We start from the raw sequence: 16889 nt of genomic DNA, 5'->3' as shown, positions 1-16889 counted from the left end.
TAAAAATTTATTTAATAGTCTACAATTTTTATTTTTTTAACTGTTAGTAACATGAAAATAAGACGTTGAAATATATATGCATGAAAAATATGTCATTAGACATTAAATAAAAATAAAATTCAAAAGAAGTCTTTATATATATATTTAAAACTAAAATATAATATTAACTGCAAACTTATATTATAAATATAACATGAAAAATAAATTTTGATTTTTTATAGTTTTTTGTTAGATTTAATTAGTTATGATGTAAATAACTTTATTTTCTTATTTAAAAAAATTATTTTAGTAATAAACTTTAGTTTGAACTCTTTATGGTAATAATTAATTCTATTTCATTATGATAATAAATAAATAAAAATATAATTTTAAGTTACAATTTGAGTCATAATTTATTAACAATTATTTTAAATATTTTAATATAGGTCCACCATTTTAGTTTAATAATGATATGGAATAATATAAAAAATTGTTAAAGTGTTTTGCAAAAATAAATTAGTGAAATATGTATAACCATTGTCAAAAGATAATATTATACAAATATAATTATCTTATTTATATTAATTTTATTTGCAGCAGTAATAAACCATCATTTAAAGAAAAGTCAAATATTCGAAAAAGGTCAAATCTTTCATGAAAATTCCACACAAATTTTAATCTTAAATTTTTATCAAATTTAGTTTAAAATACAGGATTTCGTTTTAATTAAACTCAACTACGCATTTTATTTATATGGCGTCTACGTGGCGCTGATATGATATTGATACACATCAATGCTATATAAATAAAAATGCGTACTTAAATATAATTGAAACAAAATTTTCCATTTCAGGTTAAATTATATAAACTTAAAAAAAATTGACCATTTACAAATTTTTTATAAAAAGAATTGATATGTTTTAGTTATTTGGCCTTAAGAAAATCACTATTAATTGTTGTAGTATTTCTTTGAGGAAAAAAAGTCACCAATTATGTCAGAGACTGGCCCATATACAGTTGCATAAATTTGGCTTTATGTTTCTGCAACTTGATTGTAATTGAATATATTTATGTATTTTTTTAATTAATTTTTAGAATATGTATTTTTGTTGAAATATGTATTTTATAATATCATATAATTCATATGCGCCAACAAATTTCATTTGGCTAAATACACATATTAGACTATCACGTTTGGTTCGGTTTTAAATTTATATCCTATTAATTATTTTTTTGATGGAAATATTTAATGTTGTAAAAAAAATTCACATCAGACCCTTCGAACCTAAAAAACCACATATCCGTTATTGACTGACCAATATGGACCATCAAACCTAATACGTCAACGCTAACCTGGCCAATCACTAACGAACATGTGGCATTTTAGGTTCGTAAGGTCCGATATATATTTTTTTATATCGTTAAATACCTCTATCAAAAAAAAAGTTCATTAGTATCCAAATTTAAAACCAAAGCAAACGTGAAGGTCCAATCTGTACATTTGGCCATTTCATTTTTACTTGCAGGGTGAGCACAGTACCGATAAATAAAATTCACTTAATTGATTTATTTTAATTAACTCAAATAATTTTTTAATTTATTTGGTTAATTTAATTTGATTATGGTTACAATTTTAAAATTATGATCAATACAATTAACCGAATATTTTATATATTTTAATTATTATTCTTTATGTATTTATTTATTCAACTAAACTAATCATCTAATTTAGTCAAATTGATGTTACATTTCTAAAATTTAAAATAATTAATTAAATTGAATATGGTTAAAACTCGATAAAATAAAATAATTAATATAATTTTAATTAAATCGCCAAATTTTTGCTCACTCAAGTGTTTGGTTTAAGAGAAATTTGGTTTAATTATTATTTATATTTGTTGTTAGAGTTGTTGCAAAAATCCAACAGATTTTAAGAGATAATTTTACAGTGATTTTTCATATTTTATTTACTATTTTATTAAATAAATTTGTTTATTATTCATATAAAGATGATAAATAAATAAAATAGTACTCATCAATTTTAAAAAATTACTGTAAAAGGCACTGATTTTAAAAAAATTCTTAGGTAGTAATATTTAGGAATTAATCAACTTCTAGCAACATCTGCACATAGAAACAGTTTATGTAAACAATATACTTATTAGTAAATTACACTATATTTTTGGTGCACTTCTTTTATTAGATTAAGGAAATAAAGTTAATGATTGTTCATGAAAACAAAAGTTAGCATGATTAAATCTATATATTATATAATTGAGAGGACCAACGAAACTCTCTCATTCATTCTCACCAAATAGAGTACTCTGGTAGTCTCCAATTCTTTTAAACTACTTATTTTATTTTAATTAATTTAATCAGTTTTTAATTTAAATAAAGTCTCTAACGTTTTAAACTTATTTTAAAAGCTAATCTTGAAAGCTAATATTTATTTAAATTTTATTATTTTTAGTTAAAGATTACTACGTTGCCGGTATTCGTTTTTCAATAAACTACTCAACCATTGTTTATATAGGACACAAACTTCTATTTATTTGCGAGTTAATACAATCTGAAAAGTTACGTTAGTGTTTTAGCTGTGTAATTCTTCGTATGAATTATTTTTATGATCTATGCATCATTCTATTTTTATTTGCAAAGGACAGCGGTGGTTTTCTCTTTGAAAATTGAACCCATTCTATGGGTTGTAACATATGAGGTATTATTATTTCATCACATGCAGTATTGTCACGACCCAAAATCGAGGGTCGCGACCGGCGCTAGGGAATGGGAATTGTAGTTCCGAATCCCGTAGCAAGCCTGAAATTCACTATAAATTTTTCGCAATTATGTTATAACACGGAAGCATTTAATTTTGTAACCACTGGCTACGTAAATCTAACATCGTTATAAACATTTTCCAAAACTATAATATTGTCCTAGGTCATGGCTGGTCACACAATGTACTACTGCAGCGGTCACGGAAGCCGGTCTGTACATGGCAAGACAGACTCCCGGAAAAATGATGGACTTCTAGTCACTCCAAGTCTAGGTACCTGAAATGTTTAAAAACCACGGGGTCAGCTTAAGCTGAGTGAGATATACCTTACTAACGGTATTATCACAAAATAACATCGCAAGTGAAAATCATTTATTCAAACAAACATAATATCATTATATTTCAAACAAAGAATTGATCCGAACGAAACCTTAATCTTAAACTCCTAACCTTTCCTAACATGTATCATATTCATACCAAATCAATTTGATCCAAGTGGTACGGGCCCGAGATAGTTCAACCGAGTTACTCGTTACCACGTGACATAGTCCCGAGATAATTCAACCGAGTTACATCATGTCACTGCTTAATCCCAAGGTGTGAGTCCCGAGATAGTTCAACCGAGTTACTCACCAGATACGGGTCCCGAGATAGTTCGACCGAGTTACCTCGTATCTGCCAAAATTATAATCCTCCTTTCCGATACCCAAACATATTCCATTTCATAATCATATATTGAGCTCATGTCAAACAATTCTAAGTACAGACATCTAGACTCTTACAAACACCGGTGATCACACGGCCTATTGACGCCCAATAGGTAGCTTGTTTCTTCGGATCACATACCAATTTCAAACATAGAACAAGTAGCAATAACGATATACAAAATGTCAAACATAGAACAAACAACAACCAAAACACCACTCAATTTGATCCAACACCAAATATGTAATTCATTCTCAAATATATAATAAATCAATTCACAATTTAAATATCAAACATAAACTATAAATATATATACTCGTCTATATATATATATATATATATATATATATATAATAAGTCATATTCCGTGTATCTCACGGTAGAATAACCATTTAATTCATATAATTTCCAATCACAACAGTTATTATAATATGCGATGTATTTTTTTTATAACTTATAAATAAAATATTTTATAATATACTAATAGCGTAATAATACGCGAGAGTAAAGTATACTCACACTTGCTATTCCAATTCTTTTGCGATTCCCTTGTCTTGGCCGAACCCCTTAGCCAAAATCGTCAAATCCGTAGTTTGTCGATGCCTATAACACAATCACCACTAAATACGTTTAAATCTAATAAACGTATAAATAATATTCATAGACCTAATTTATAGTTTTAGGTCAATACCCTCTTTAATTTTATTTCAATCTTTAAGTTTGATATTCTTTTAATATTAACTTTAGCGTTTAAGTTTCAACGGTTTTATTTAAAACCGATAATGTATTTAATCATTTTAAATACGTATAACTTAAATTCAATTATTAAAATCTTTATCCAATATATTCTTGATGGTTATGTTAACCATAAACCACTTTAGCTTTTAAACCCGACCTTATGGCATTTTATGTAAACTACGCATTTTGCGTCAACTTTAAGCTTACGTGTTAAACGTAAAACGCTTAACTCATATCTCTATTTCTTAACAATTTAAATGTTTAAAATAGCTCTTGAACATATTATATCCATCCAATATCATTCAATAAAACCTTAGTCCCTTTTATCCATTTTCAAACATATTTTATGTCCAAACCACACTAGCTACGTAGCTTGACGTTTTCATCAAAATTTCGCATCGTTTGGACCTCGGGAAAGGGTCGGATCAGCCCTTTCCCTTTCACCATCGCCCTCCCCTGTTTTATCAAGGGGGAGGGCTGTTTATGCTCTGGTGCAACGCACCAGAGCTGCTGCCCGTGGCAGCTCAACACCACCGTGTATTCAGCACGGTGGTGCGCCTGCTGGGCTGCCATGTCCAGCAGGTCCGGGCATTACACCCACCTCCGACCAGCCATCTCAAACCCTCACACACATATCACAAAACACAACTCTCATCTCATCTCGTATTGATCGATTAAACTCAGTTTTATCAAACAATTATATGCCAAAATCATCAATTCTAAGCTCAAATTCATCATCACCACTATTATCATCAAATCCCGAAATTTACAGCAGCAACCCTAACTTTAAGATGAGATTTATACCTTGATTTATTGGGCTCAATCAGTAGGTATGGTTTTCCTCTTTCCGTAGCCGCAAGAATCGACCAAAACCGAGCTAAAACGAATAAGTTATGGTGAATTGAAATTTTGGTTTTCATAAGAAATTGATATGATGAAGATGGTGAGGGTTTGAGCTGAGAATTGGGGTGTATATTCTGATCTTAATCATTTAATTGACTATATATATTTATGGCAAAAATGCACTTCAACCCTTAATGAAGCCACCTCCTCAACATTTAGTCCTAAGCTTTTCTTTTGCTCAATTTAGTCCAAAAATCACTCAATCGTTAAATCTCGATAAATTTCGTATTATTTATGTCCAAACAAATAATATTCTTCCGCCAACTTACTATTTAGACTCCGCTAATCGATTTTGCCAAATTTTGGCTAAAACGCTCAATTTTCCAATTTGAGCGAAAACGACGATTTCCGTCACTTTTTCATCCTTATTTTTCTTTTATGAATATTGATATCCAAATTATCAATATTATTTTCTTAATTTCTGATTCCCGTCAATAATTTATTTATTTAATATTTTTCGGACAATAAAATTCCATTTTCTAATTTTTCGGGGACTTAATCTTACTTTTAATTCCAACTTTTCCTTCGTCCCGTTTAATTAATTTAGGCATTACAAATATTGAAATTCCTTCTTTAAATTTCAATATCGACCTATCCTCGTTCTTAATTACTTAATTCCTTCGCTAACTCCTTTTTCTAGTCGCTCTGACTATTAATTTAAATTGCGTTGCTCACTTCGGCAACGTCAAACGTACGGGGTATTACAAGTATTCATTTATATCTTAAATATAACCAAACTATTGAAATCCATTATAATTGATTTTTTTTCTTTGTTTTAATTCAGTTATAAAAAATTAATTTTAATAAATTGATTTGTTCTTGCTACATATGCAATGAGGATGTGGTATGAACGAGAACTGAATTTGTTGAAAATAAAATGTTTATTTGTTCATTATAAGATTTGTATTTTCATGTGAATTCTCTTTTTTTTAATTTTTTAGTATCTTACACCCATGAAATTGTAATTTTTTTATTATACATTTTATATAAATTACTGATTGAATTTTTAATTTTTATTAGCTAAAGTTTATTTGTATGAAGTAGTTATCTAAATTTTTTTCAAATTTTATCATTTTTTTTTTATTAATATAGATTTATCTTTTAATATATTTTTGAGTGATCAATCTACATGTTCATCAAAAAAAGAATTCTTCATGATATAGAATTCATTGTCAAATGTCTTTAGATAATATAACAATATAATATAAATATATTTTTCCCTTTATGTATGTGTATTTATGTCTAAAGCAAATTCAACAACTATCATGAAAATACAACTATAATCTTATCAAAGTACTGAAAGTCACGTTTACATATATAAGATAAATTTGTATAGTGCCGGCACTTTTAAAAGAAAACTTTTAAAAAAATTCACATTTCCTTCCTTTCTCGATGATGTTTGATTTACTTTCTATAATTTTTCCGCAACTAATTGTAATCAAGATGAGATCTTTTTGTTTTTCAAATTGATGTTTGAATACCGAACGAATAAAAAAAAGTAGTTAGTTTATGATAGGAACAAAGAATGATGTAAAGCAAGTCTTTTAATTTAACAAAAGACTAATATTAAAAGAGTTTTAAAATTAACAAAGACTGATATATAAACAAATAGTTGATTAATTACTTTGCCAACTTAATAAAAACACATCCATATATAATATTGATTATGCAAAATTATTTATTTATTAAATTTCAGTCTAATTATAATTAGAGATGTTTTTTGACATTTGCATTAAATTCTGAATTGATACATTTATTCACATATATTTATACATAAATTAAATAAATCAACACCGATGTCCATATTTCGAATACAAATTCTAAATAATGTTATTTGTAAGTTTCTATAAATTCTATTATCAAAAACAAAATTTTATAATAAAATGTAATCAGAATTGAATCCAAAATTTGCCGATTTGAATAAATGCAATTCTGGTACAATAAATTTACAAAATTTTAACATGTATAAGATATATTATAGATATTAAATAGTTTTAAAACAATCTATTACTTAAAATATTTGAACACGTTTCTATTTTTGTTTCTTTTTTATTTCACAAATAATGAATTTTTAGTTTTTTGATGTTTTTATATATATATTTTTTTTTTGATAAATTTTTCATATTTTTTTTTTAAAAATCAATATTTAGTTTAGATAATAATTTGATTCCGCACAAATGTGCGGTTTACGACTAGTTATTGAATAATATTGTACTCTTTCCTACTATTACTAGATAGATAGCAACTCATTTATTTCTATAAAATTGTACTATGATAAAATCTCATTGAATTCCAAATTGCTAAAATAAGAGTATTTGATCAGGCATTTCACAAATTAATAAGTCAATGTATGCCTATTCAAAAAAGACAAATGTATTATTTAAAAGTTTAAGAACCAATTAAATTCAGATGGTATTTCTGCAAACAACGGATTATTATGGTCCCTAAACTTGTGTATCATAATTAATTAACATGCAATGAATCCTTCTAATCTATTTAAGGACAGTTCGCTCTATTTAAAATTAATTAAAAACAGATTAACTCTTTATTTTTGGATAATTTTTGACAAATTTATAATCATTATGGTCTCTATATACTTAATTATTTTGGTTTTATTATTAACGGCTAAAAATTATAAATTATTATTTTTAATTGGTTAAAATGAATAAGTGTGAATGAGTTGATTTTAATGCATAAATTTAAGAATCCAAACACTCCGTTTCTGATATTGTTATTTTTGTATGATTAAAAAGAATTCTTTAATTCTTTAGTTTAATCATGTTCACAATCTCTTCCAACTAGATGTAATCTCTAAAATCAAACATGGTCAAAATCGTTGCTGTTTTGAAAAGCTACATATGCCTAACAAGGAACGTATTAAAATTAAATAATGGTAGCAGCCAATCTGTTGAGCACATGAGTCGTACTCATCTTGACTATATCAATTCAAATTTAACTTGTTAATGATGTTGTTTAATAATTTTATAATTAGTATATTTTGAGACAAAATTAGGTAATTTAGTTGTAATCTTCTCTTAATCATTTGATTATTGATAGAAATTTAGGAATTATATTAAGTGCTTTTAACGTGAGCATGTTTAAAATTTTAGCATGAATTTTCAATGTTAGCAACTTATGAATGGTCTTTTTTTTTTTTTGCAATTCAAAATACCGACTAATTTCTATTAAAATATTGCTGATGTAGGCATTGGAATATACACTGTTCCGGCGTCCACACCAAACAATTTTTAACGGAAAACTGCTGCTAATTGCAAAAAATAAAAAATTGGTGTTCAATATTGTCAAAATTAAAAACTCGTGTTAAAATTAAAAAACACGCTAATATTTATAATTGTTAAAACAATTAAATTTAAAGCTACTATTTATATAAATCATCGAACTCGAATTAAATCAAAAATATTTATAAAATGATTAATTATACTAAGAAACTTCTCTTGCAGAGAAGATGATAAAATTTTAGGATATCCTCATGATCCACAATTCCTGCTACGGTTTTATCCAATTTTCCGAAATTCGAGTTTATTTGATACTACTACTTTTTCTAATCATTTGAAATTCCTACCGTCCTCCAACTTATTTTCTTTCTCTTTAAAAGTTTTTGTCTGACCATCATCATGGTCGATCAATTTTAAAGATAGGCGATGGTCTAATAATTTTTTATTTAAATTTAAATTAATAGTATTAATATTTTTCATATTCATTTTGACATTTAAACGCCTCCGACTTTGCCACTATCCTCCTCAAATCCCGCCGCCGCCCTTTTTCCCAGTTCGTCTTCGTCTTCCTCCATGGAAGGCGGAGAAGGTGAACCTTCGTCTTCCATAGAGAAAGATGAAAAAGAGCTAGCCTCGGGGTTGTTAGCTGGAGGGACGCGTCGGTCGGAGAAGGACTGCAGTTGAAATATCAAAATGATATTTTAATTTTTTTAATAAAATTTAAAAAATTAATTTATCTATTTAATATATTTATCTACATTTAATTAAATTAATTGAATTTTTAAAGTAGTTTTGAATTGATTAAAATATTAAATTATATTTTAAAGATAAATGGTTTATTATGAATTTTTTTAGTAGTAACTTTACCACGAGATTTAATTTTTTAAAATGATTTCATCTCTTAAGTAAGAAAATTGCAATTTTTTTTTTGAAGAAATGTAGGATTTTATTGCAGCACTAGAAAAAGTATTACAATTCAAGCATATAGCTTATTGCAAATACATTAAAAGACAACTAAATAACAAAAGCTGCAATCCTCTTGTGCAAATCTACAAGATAAGAATTCCCGATGATAGCAATATGAAATCGAAAATTGCAAATTGTTGATAAAGCATCACAATGTCTTCTGAACGCAACTGATCTGGATTTCGTCAATTGGGCATTAGATTCAAAGTGCACTTTATCAAAATACAATCTACAGCTCTGGCAGTTTCAATCTGAATTGTTCAACTGGATTATATATTTGAATGAATTCAAATGAACACCTAAAAACAAAAAATCCATCATAAACGATTCAAATCTGCACCGCAATAGAAGATCCACAAAGGGAACATCAAATCCCATAAAGGGCAATATAAAATTTTCACAGAGGAAAAAATAAACTCCATAAAAGGAGAGATAAGAACAACCATAAATAAAAATATAAAATAGCAAAAAACAACGATCATATATAATATATACTTTCAAAAAAAAAATATAAAATATATAAATAAAAACTAAAATAAAGGAGAACGAGACCACCGCCGATCAAAATATTGATCGGCGGTGGCCTTGAACAAAGCCAAGTTTAGGGTTTGTGTTTTTTTTTTTGGGAGAGGATGCTGTGCGGCTAGAGTAAGAAAATTACAATTGAAACTCAAATGGTGCACATTTAGATTATGAGGTCATGGTGCAATTGAAAAGAGGTTAAAAAGTGAGTGTTATTTTTTAGACGTTATGACTTATTTATTAAGCATAAATATCGGTATATTTTTTTTTGGTAGATTCTTTTACTTGTTTTATATTTATTATATTTTTTATGAAATTTTTCATATTATTCTTGATGTATTTTATTATTTCCTTCCTAGTTACATTAATGGAACTAAGATCTAAATTATTATTGATGATTGCTTTTGATATTATTTTCAACCGAACTTATTGAAAACCCAAATTGTTGTTTTATAGTTTGAAATAGCTATTGAATGGAGCAGACGAACTGTCAATTTATACATTCAAATAGTTCAGATAAGTGATAGAGTATGGAGTAAATTTATCTTTCAGAAACATTATATCTTTTTGTGAAGCAAAAATCGATCATATTATTAACTTAAATCAGAAGCGATAACAGTTGTAAGAAATTCAGAATAATGGATAAACCAGTCTTGATGACCTGACAAAGAATGGGCATAATGCGCTAAGACATGTGCGGCCTGATTCGCAGATCGACTAATAAAAACAAAACTCAAATTAGAAAACTGCTTCGCTATCTCTACACAGTCAGTTATCAAGATATCAGACTCGACATGCTGATTATTCCTGATATCCATAACAATCAGAAACATTATATAAAAACTAAATAAGTTTGTTTATATATTATCGGATAAAAGCAAAAGGACTGCATTTTGTATATAAAAATTAAAACAAGGAGGCTTGCGTATGGAGGAAAATTAACTGAATCAAATTTGTTAATAAACATTCCAGCAATTATAAATGTTTTTTTTCCTCTTATATTTTAAAAATTAAAACGCAGAATAAGCAAAAATGTCAATAAAATCATCAGATAATAATTCTTCAATCAAATTTTTTAATACATTAAATAATTATTAACAATAATAACATTTTTTTAACTACATACATAGAAATTTCTCAATAATAACACTAGTAATAATAATAGTAAAATAATTATAAATGTAGGAATTCCATAACCTATAAAAGAGTAGAGAAACTGAAAATAATTGAGAAAAAACCTCATTATTACGCACATAATTATTCACGAAAAGTTCTTACCTAAACCCGGTGCATGAAAAATTTATGAACCTATCCAATGAGGTGTTAGGAAAATGAGAAGAAAGAAAAAATAATGAGAAAAGAGAAAAAATTATGTTAGATTTTCTAATACCTCATTGGATAGGTGCATGAAAAATTCATGGACCGGGACTAGATAAGAATCTCCCATTATTCACTACTTTTGTGATGCACTTTTTGACAAATTTGAGTACTTAATAAAAAAAATTAATTCCATCTATAAAAAATTAAAAAAAAAATTGATAGATTTGACTAAGCTACCCTTATTAAATACGACCCTTTTATTTCTCTAACCTTCTAATCTCTCGTCTCTTCTATATACATAAAAAAAACAAAAAGGTCATAGAAATACAACTCCACACAAAACTCCATTTAAAAAAAAATCAAGAAACCAAAGATCTAGCCATGGCTGGATTACAAAGATCTACAGTATCCTTCAGAAGACAAGGATCCTCAGGTCTTATCTGGGACGATAAGCTCATCTCGGAGTTAAACCAAGCCGCTAATAACAGTCAAGAGCACGCTCATCATCAAGAACGTGAAGAAAAGTTAGATAATAATCAAGAAACCGAAGTTAAGCCGTCGATAAGACCGGTCAGCACCATCGAAAGAAGCCGATCTAACGGCGGACAGAGAGGGTATCGGACCGGTAAGGTTTCTCCGGCTATAGAGCCGCCGTCTCCTAGAGTTTCCGCTTGTGGGCTTTGCGCTGGTTTCGGTAAACAAACCAAGAATCACCGGAGAAAGGCGGGTAAGATTCCTAGATCAAGGTAGGTTGATTAGTTCTCCGGTGATCCGCCGGGGATGGAATATTCCGGTGGACGAAATATATAAGTCTCTCTCTATATATATGTTGTTAGGTTTTTAGGGTTTGTTAAGAGTTTTGAGTTCTTGTTTTATCTCATCAGTTTAATAAAGTGAGATGTAGAAGTGTTTTTTTTTGCTAATCTTGTTTATGTTTTGTTAATTTAGTATTATTTTGGATGGATCTACTTATGTAAATATGGTTTTCTTGAAAAAAAATTATTCATATTATCAAATCTTTGAATTTTTTTCTTATGGGCAATTTTGATTTTTAAATTGGAATTTTGTGGATGGGAGTGTGATAACAGATTTATATTTGTAGATTAGTTATATTTAATTTTTCCTAATTTAGTGAAACAAATGCAGAATCTTAGGTAAAGCTGCTCCAGTTCTGGGTTTTCAGCTAAGATTCTGGCTTCTTGGGATCACCAAAGAAAGTGGACCCTTTTAATCAAAGTTGTTGCAGTTTGTTATAATTACTAAAACTGACTCTTTCTTCTTTTTCCTACCAAATTAGTACATATCACAAATTTAAATCATAAATAACTCTACGAGTTTGTTTTATGATGTGTTTCTTTATGAAGTTTTATATAATTCAAGTTTTAGATAAAGTTTAATTTGCATAAACATTATAAAATCGTACTAAATTAATTACTTTTAATTAATTTTTTATTTAATTTAAGGCTAATTTTGGGCTCTTAAACTATATGATTTTGATTCATTAAATCCCTCATCTTTTATTTGGCTTCTTCAAATCTTTAAACTTTCGTTTTTTCGCCCATTGGATTCCTAAACATCCGTTTTTAAATTTTTGTTTTTATTCATTTGGTTGTTAAATTGATTTTGATTTAAGGACCTATAAAGAACCTAATGAATCAAAAAATATAAGTTTAAGGACTTGAAGAAGCTAGATATAAATTGAGGAACCTGATAAATTAAAGCAGTATAGTTTAGGGATTTTAAAATGAATTTAATTTAAATTTAAATATTTTTAATAGTATTAGCTGTATGTTTTAAAAACACATGTAAATAAAATGCTTAAAAATAATGAAGAATTTTTTTTATATCTTAGTTTAACTATTTAACTTATAATATTAGAACACCTAATTTTATTCATTTTTAAGGGACAAATGTAATATGTAAACTGAACTTTAAATTTGATGATTTGATGGGGTTTTATACACATCGGAGCTAAATGAATATTGAATGGGGTTGTTAAGAACGCGGCAACAATTAATGGAGCAATAATGACATGTGTCTACATTTTTTGTTTTGAAGCTACTATATGACATTTCTTTATTTAAATGAAGATAATATATGCCATATAGCTGACTCATATTAGTTCTGATATTTTAATTTAATTTTAAAAATAACAATAATAGATTTAATTTAATCCCATAACTCATATACATAGTTAAATACTGAAAACACTCCGTTTCAAAATACTATCTAAAAACTCTATCGGATCATTATTCAGAATTAAAAGTACTTATAAGCCATTTTAGCTAAAAATAATACTCCCTCCGTTTTAAAATGACAAGCCATTTAGATACACACGGTAATTAGAAAAAATAGTTTATTTGGTTAAAATTTGTTATTTTGTCTAACTTTTGATTTTATCCTTTAACAATTTTTTAAATATATAAATAATTTATTAATTGATTTGAAGATAATAATGCATATTTATTAGAGTAAGTAAGACTTTTAGTTTCAAAATTACTTTCTAAATATAGAATATGACCTGTAATTTAAGACGCTAAAAGTAGTAAGATGACCTACTTTTAGAGGACGGGTGGAGTAATATTTAATTTACTAAAATAAGTATAAATTAGCTTTTACTAATTTTTTTGAAATAATTAATATAGATAAATATAATTTTTTTAATTATTATAAAATCATTCTAAATCATGGTTATAATTTTTCAGTTTAACAAATTAATAACTAATTTTTGATGTTTTTTTATAAATATCTTCATCATCAAAAGATTGAATAATATCATAAGTATTATACTAATTATAATAATATTTTATTTGAATAATTTTTAGTTTATTACATGATAAAAAATATATGTATTGTTGGATTTTTTTAGTATCTTTATTTTGATGTATACAGACATATTGGTTAATTATTGAATTAAACATCTGAAGTTGTTTTGTGTAGAAAAAGCTCATTTGTGCTATTTTTTAGGCACCAGTGTATGATCAACTCTCAATTTAACAGTCATAAGTCCACGTCAACTCAAGCAAAAATATATCTCAAACGAGCATACATACGCTCGTATGCAGTCATATGATCATACCCATGGAATATATGATTGTAAGGTCGAGATTGAAAAAGAAAAAACGTTTTTGAAAACTCCATTATAATTAGGAGTAATATTGAAAACTCCATTTTAATTATTTATTATAATTTATTCACTCTTTTAAGATTATTATTAAAATTGCATGTACTACAAACAAAATAAGTTATTAACTAGTGACGAAAATATCGTAAATTATTAAGTTTGAATTTTTTTTGCCGAAATTTTCTCATTCGTATAAAATCGACTACTAGAAATTTCAAATCTAACCGTAGTATTAACCTAGATAATTACAGTAAAAAAGATCATCCAAGCTATATAAAGTGCCATCCAAAAATGAACAACTATATCAAGCCGGAAAAAACTAAATCCATACACGAATCTAGCCAAATGAGTATATAACTTTACAAATCTAAAAAAAACCTAACAAACAATTATAAATCTCTCACAAATTTATAACATAAATGAAGTGGTAAAAATTCTAAATTAATAAATAATTTTATATGAAAATGTAAAAATAAATTTGGCTTGAACAATCTACTTGCTGTGGGCACCATCAAGCGATCTACAACTCAGCATATTTTGCCAAAAAATAATTTATTTAGAGAAGAACCAAATCCATATAAAATAAGATAAACTAAAAAATAATTGAAAAAAATATAAACATTGAAAATATAAGATAGAAACCAATGATTTGTTGCAAAAACAGAAGAATTTAGAGGCAGTGAGGTGATTTTTAGTTTTAAAAAAATGCTAAAAACCACTTCCCACCATTAAAAAGTTAAAAATGGGGCTAAAGTATGTTGAGAGGAATAGAGAGATAAAGATAAGAGAGGAGAGATAAAATAATTAAATTAGAGTGTCATTTGATATTTTAAAATGTCCTATTTTAAAAGTTTTATTTGCTATTTTAAAATATAAAAAATATTTTATTTTAAAAGTCTCATTTTTATTTTAAAAATTAATATTTTTTACTTTTTTTTAATCATTTAAAAAATTATGATTTTTTTGAAGATCATAAATAGAAAAAAATATATAAAAAAGAACAAAAATAATGAATAATTTTTTAATCTTCATATAAAAATAAATAGAATTTCTAAATAAAACAGAAAAAGATGAAGTTTGAATATGAAAAGACATACTTGAATTGGTTAATTTATTGAAATGTTGCTACAGCAAATAGCATCTCTTGGCTGTGTTATATGTCCCACCATCACTGCTTAAAAACAAATTGCCTCACCTATTGCAGTTTGCAGCATTAATTATATCTAAATAAGAGATTTATGTTGTTTTATTAGTCAAAACGAAGGCCAATTCAAACCAATCCACACCTAAAATTAAAGTAGTTAGACCTGTAACTTACTCAAAACGCTAAAACTTCCATTAAACAATAATAAATATCATTAAAAATAAACTATTTCTCAACACATCGAGTGAATTATTCTAAAAAAAATGATGAAAACTGTAAATATACACTCATCAACTAAAGTTTTTCTAATCACCAAACGGGTCACCCAAATAAATAAGCTTGATTTTATTAATATGCTACACAACTTTCGAAAAATTCTAGTAGAGTCTAATTCTTGAATATACTATACTAAATGACTATTGATTTCGGTGATTCTGCATCGCGGAAACCACCATTAAAACAACATCTATAGAAACATCTTACTCATTAGATCACTCTAAATCTCGAATAGCAGAAGAAATTTCAGTATTATTTTTTCCTTTATTCCTTCTTTGATTTTCCACCAAAATCTCTACACTATTGCGACTAGCGTTCATAAAAAAACATCTTTTTGATGCGATTTATCTTCTTAATTTTACGAACTGGACTAAATTCTAAGTTAAGCTTTTCTAGTCCCTTCACTTTTCATTTGGGCAAGCCTTTGGCCCAATTGTCTCAATTTTTAAATTTGAAACAATGCATGCCATTCTCCTGCCCTTTCAAATCAGAACCTCATCTATGTCAACTTCTATCAAATTTGAAAATTGATTTTCCAAGTTATCACCATTGAGCTAGGAGAAACCATAATGTTCTCATTTTTCAGAAGATCAAACCCCTGAAAAATACTAAATCTTTACAATTTTTATCAATTATGATCAATTTTTTTAAAATCGGTAAATATAACATTTATATACTATGTTTCTTTATAACTAGGCCTAATTACTTAAAAAACCCACCTTATAACATTTATTCGTTTATACCCTGATTTAGGAAAAAGTTCATTTGTACTCTTTTTTTGATTTTTCATTTTCATCTCTACCCTAAAGAGCTAATTTGACCTCTTTTCATTTGAAAAAATATTCAAAATGATCATTTATATTTAGCTTATTTTCTAATTAAACATTAATATTATTCATCATTTATAATGTTTTCATCCTTTAATTAATTTAATTGTCAAAAATTTAAATTTTAGGGTAGAGATGAAAACGAAAAAATCAAAAAAATGATACAAATGAACTTTTTCCTACGTGAGGGTATAAACGAAAAAATGTTATAAGGTGGGTTTTTTTTAAGTAATTAGGCCTTATAACTATTGTTGAAGCGGTTTGTTTTTTTGCCAGCATGTCAGCTATGTTAGATCTGACTCAGAAAAACGACGTCGGTTCGAATTAAGAGTTTGGCTACAACTGAAACAACACGTAAAATTTTGGTTATAAC

The 16889-nt window shown here is 27.0% G+C and overlaps 1 protein-coding gene and 1 long non-coding RNA gene across 2 annotated transcripts; one reads left to right on the top strand and one right to left on the bottom strand.

Moving 5' to 3' along the window:
• Positions 1 to 2802: 2802 nt before the first annotated feature.
• Positions 2803 to 5261, bottom strand: LOC126680028 (uncharacterized). The gene is made up of 3 exons (XR_007641028.2): positions 5003 to 5261; positions 3980 to 4063; positions 2803 to 3032 (listed from the first exon to the last, which is right to left on the bottom strand). It is a non-coding gene; the product is annotated as an uncharacterized LOC126680028 (long non-coding RNA).
• Positions 5262 to 11425: 6164 nt separating this feature from the next.
• On the top strand, positions 11426 to 12161 carry LOC126679923 (uncharacterized protein At1g15400). The gene has a single exon (XM_050374947.2). It carries the CDS (start codon positions 11527 to 11529, stop codon positions 11893 to 11895), a length of 369 nt encoding a protein of 122 aa, XP_050230904.1. The 5' UTR covers positions 11426 to 11526; the 3' UTR covers positions 11896 to 12161.
• Positions 12162 to 16889: the final 4728 nt, after the last annotated feature.

This window comes from Mercurialis annua, linkage group LG5, assembly GCF_937616625.2.
Source record: "Mercurialis annua linkage group LG5, ddMerAnnu1.2, whole genome shotgun sequence".
NCBI classification, from domain to species: Eukaryota; Viridiplantae; Streptophyta; class Magnoliopsida; order Malpighiales; family Euphorbiaceae; genus Mercurialis; species Mercurialis annua.
Note: the sequence above shows the minus strand (reverse complement) of the source record. Positions and strands in the feature narration are given on the sequence as shown.

Excerpts from the sequence above, each read along its gene's own strand:
- LOC126679923 (XM_050374947.2), top strand. The coding sequence starts at position 11,527 with ATGGCTGGATTACAAAGATCTACAGTATCCTTCAGAAGACAAGGATCC.